Source organism: Polypterus senegalus, chromosome 4 (genome assembly GCF_016835505.1).
Source record: "Polypterus senegalus isolate Bchr_013 chromosome 4, ASM1683550v1, whole genome shotgun sequence".
In the NCBI taxonomy this organism is placed as follows: domain Eukaryota; kingdom Metazoa; phylum Chordata; class Cladistia; order Polypteriformes; family Polypteridae; genus Polypterus; species Polypterus senegalus.
Window position 1 is genome coordinate 217,089,614 of NC_053157.1, and position 4,168 is coordinate 217,093,781.

At 38.6% G+C, this 4,168-nt stretch overlaps 1 gene segment (V, D, J or C); it reads left to right on the forward strand.

The window, feature by feature from the left end:
- Nucleotides 1-303: 303 nt before the first annotated feature.
- LOC120527966 lies at nt 304-1,581 on the forward strand. The segment is given in 2 exon segments: nt 304-364; nt 544-1,581. Coding segments are annotated over 2 exon segments (522 nt in total).
- Nucleotides 1,582-4,168: the final 2,587 nt, after the last annotated feature.

The following is a 4,168-nucleotide window of genomic DNA, read 5'->3' on the forward strand; positions in this document are numbered from 1 at the left end:
AGATATCTTATATGTTTGAATTGAGCAAGAAGAAGCAGCAGGGATTTTAAAGAGGTAGTTATTAAAATTAGTAGTAAAGTAGACAGAATAGTGTGAACAATTGGAAAGAACACAAACTGCCTGTTGCGATGTTTATGAGAGACAGAAAAGAAAAGATAGCTGAGCAGTGGAGCTTGACTGTAGGTTGACTGCAGCTGATCTGTGGCAGGTGATTTGCATAGACACGCCTCCTTTCTGCCTAAACAGCCGCTTGACTGCACCCTCAAGGTTTATAACTTTTTGACTGAGACACACTGACAAGGATCTAAAGTAACAATGTCACCTCTTGTGTTGCTTCTCTGTGCCCTTGTCTTCTTCCCTAATGGTATGAAAAATTTTTACATTTTTTTATATATCTCTAGAAAGTAGGACTACTCCAAAGATGAAATAGATTAAAATGTAAATCCATTTAGAGGTAGATTTTATTATTTATGAATTATAGACAGTTCCGTTTAATGCTATGTGTTCATATAACAAACTATACTATTATCTTTTACTTAACAGAAAGTGTTGAAGAGATTTCCTTGACCCAGAAACCAGCAACTAAATTAATAAAGCCAGGAGAAGATATTACTATTAATTGTAAAACAAGCAAATCAGTATACAGCTCTTATTATAAAGCATATTTGTTGTCCTGGTACCACCAGAGACCCAGTGAGGTTCCTAAACTCCTTATTTACAAGGCAAGCAATCTTCAATCTGGGATCCCGAATCGTTTCAGTGGTAGTGGATCAGAGACTGACTTCACTCTGACCATCCGTGGAGTTCAACCTGAAGACGCAGGACATTATTACTGTCAGCAGGGAGAGGAGCTATCTAACACAGTGATAGATCGTCATACAAAAACCTGCCCTGCTCAGTGGCATAGCTTCAGCCTGTCTTACTGCAGATTTCAAGTTGCTGAAGTGATACCAAAAGGCAACGCAATTACAGAAAAAACAATGCAGCCATACCATAATAACAGATTTTTTTTTTAAAAATAGTAAAAAATGAGACAAATTCAATCCAAAGAGCTGTGCTGCACTGTATCAAGTATAAAATGATGAGAGTGACAGCAAGAAGACTGATTCTGCCTCTAATTAAATTCCAGTGAAATAAGCCAAACAGATTTTATGATAAGCTGTTTTCATATTTACTGTTCCTAGAATTGCCACCTTAGTTTATTGGGGGTGCTTGTGTGTTATATTATACTTTGTTCTCTGGATATTTTGTCTGTACCCTTTATAGGATTACCTGTTATTAACAGGTCTAATGTGAATGAGGAGACAAGAAAAATCCCTAAAGACCCTCATGATAGTTCTGATTAAACTAAAAGAACCTCACCCACCATAGTCGCATCCACTCCCACACCAGGCTTGGGAGTGGTATTCACTGGTGATCCCCTATTGGATGGAACACCCACATAGTCTGATCAGGCCCAATCTGAACCACCATTTCAGGTCATCCCCCAAAAGGTGGACGATGACAGTCAGGTACAATGACAGTCAGGTGACAGGTGAGGGTGGTATGGATGCAGGAAGGCAATCAGCTACTCAACCTGAAGAAAATGGAGCATGAAAAAGAATCAGGTTTTGGTCCTGGCTCAGATTTAAAGCCTGGGCTGAATTAAGGTTTGTTTCTTAATAGCTGAATATTACATAATATTATGTCATTTTGTAAACTTATTTTTATTAGATAAAAGAAATAAAAATGAAATAAAATTAATTTGCATACTTTAATGCTTGCTAGTTCCCACATTTTGTAACAGAGTTAACCTAGTCAACTGTTTGCAGTGGATGAAATTAAAGGAAAATTCACATTTGAGAACTATTCGAAATGCCAGAGGAGTTGAGGATGACCTAGTAATGGAAACATTAGGACTTGGAGTTGCAGCTGAAGGTGTGCTAACAGATCCTAATATAATTTCTCAGAAATGAAATAGAGACAAATCACACATCAGAATAGAAAAGATGAACCAGGACGTATAAGATCAGGAAGTATGTTTAAGCAATAAGTTTAATATAAAGTTAAAAGAAACTCTAGGGAAAATTAATGGAAACATACAGGAAAATGTAAGCAAAATTGAGAATGAAATCAAAGTACTTGGTGCTAATCTGTGTGGACTGGGACCCGGACACACACAGACGGACATCGTAAGTTCCACCACACACTCTTTATTTACAATATTTACCGTTTATCACGTGCTCTCAAACCCCAGTGCCTCTTGCACCGATTCCCCAAAGTCCAGGCCTCACAGTTCCAATGCCTCTCTCTTGGCCACCTCCCATCCTCTTCCTAGCTCCGTCCTCTTCCACCCGACTTCCACCAATGACTGGAGGGAGGCGGCCCCTTAAATAGGAACCCGGATGGGCTCCAGCTGCTTCCCGGCACTCCTCTGAAGACACGCCCCAGTGTGGCGAAAATGCCGGCTGCACACCCGGAAGCCCTCCGGGTGTCGCCTGTCTTCTTCCCCCCAGCACTTCCTGGTGTGGCGGAAGTGCTGGGCTCCAGGGATATTCAGGCACCGGGGCACCACCTGGCGGTGGCCACGGGTCCCTACAGGGCTGGGCTTCCAAGCCCTTTACCCGAGGCCCCCAACATAACCAGGGTGGACGCCCCCTCGCGGTCTGGAAGAAGTTAAGTCAATGTTTATGACTTGCACTGATGAAGTAAAACAAATGACATCCATCATCTATAAAAAGTGATGAAGCATTTGAATGCAAAGTGTTTTGTGATAAACTAGTAGTGTTTAAAGATACTGTAAATATAGAATGAACAACACCAGAATCAAATGACTTCCAGAAAATCATGAAAGTCCTAACCCTCTGAAATTTATGGGCTGAATTATTTTCTAAGAATTTTAGGAGAGGGCTTTAAATATGACACTGAGATCTCAACTGCTTATCACATATGTGGATTGAATGCCTCAAAGCCTAGAAGCCTGATTGTCAGATTTGACAGACTACAGGATAAAGAAAAACTGAAGTTGATTCTCAGACAGAAAGATGAGATTATATTTAAAAACATGCACATTCCTATTTTCACAGATTTCTCTTCCTCAACCACTGCAAATGAAATGCATTCTATTGCATTAAATGATTATGCAGAAATGAAATAGCCATTTTTTCATAGTAAACTGAAAGAAACAGTCAATGGTCAATTCTATTTCTTTACTACTCCCAAAGGAGCAGAATAAAAGCTGAAAAGACTGATTTGGACATCCTTTAAAACATGAACAGGAGTCATATCATGTCTATCTGCTTGCAAGTTGGGTCTATCTTTAATATAATACAATTGCTGCAACTATGACTTTTTCTTCTCCTATTTTGGGAACTTTTTCAGTTACTTTGTTTTACTTTATTTTATTAAATATGCATGTATATGTGCAACTATTAAGTTATTGAAAGTGACTATAGATTTAATACAAGGGATTATGGAATTTGTATATTTATGCTAATATACATGTATTTATATGTGCATAATTGTTTGTATATAATTGTATGTAACTATTTTAATTTCAGTTGCTCTTGTTGGCACTACAGAAGAGGACCAATTTAAACATAGTTTCTTTTCTTTTTTTCTTTCCTTCCTTTCACAAGAGACTGTTTAACATCTTACCCAAAGTTTACTGTATTTTATTGGTAACATAATAAGATACTCAACTTAATCTTTACTATACCTCTGTCAGGGGTTGTTTCTTTGTTATGGACATGCCCTGTCTCTTGGCATATCAGAGGGCTGGGACTCTGTGACGTGTGGTCTGGCCTCTACTACTGGGTAGGCAGAATGGTAGCGGGGGTGGCGGTGGAGGGTTGGAGAAAGAAAGATCAAGTTACATCTTATATATTCTTTTTACCCCCATGGTTGTTAGAGCCAACATAATGACAAGCTCCTTAGCCATAATACCAAGCAATAACAATATGAAATTAGTGCTCAAGCTAAATCCTGAAATAATGCACCACTTTTACTTAAGATTATAAAATGTTCACAAATGTTCAGACACAGTATTTATCTGACCAAACCCTGAACTTTGAAAGCTGAAATGTCAAAGGCCTCAATAATGATCTAAAGTGAAAAACGTACTCTCCCACCTCACAAGCCTAAATGCTAAGACAGTATTTTTACAGGAGACTCACTTAATAAGTGAGGA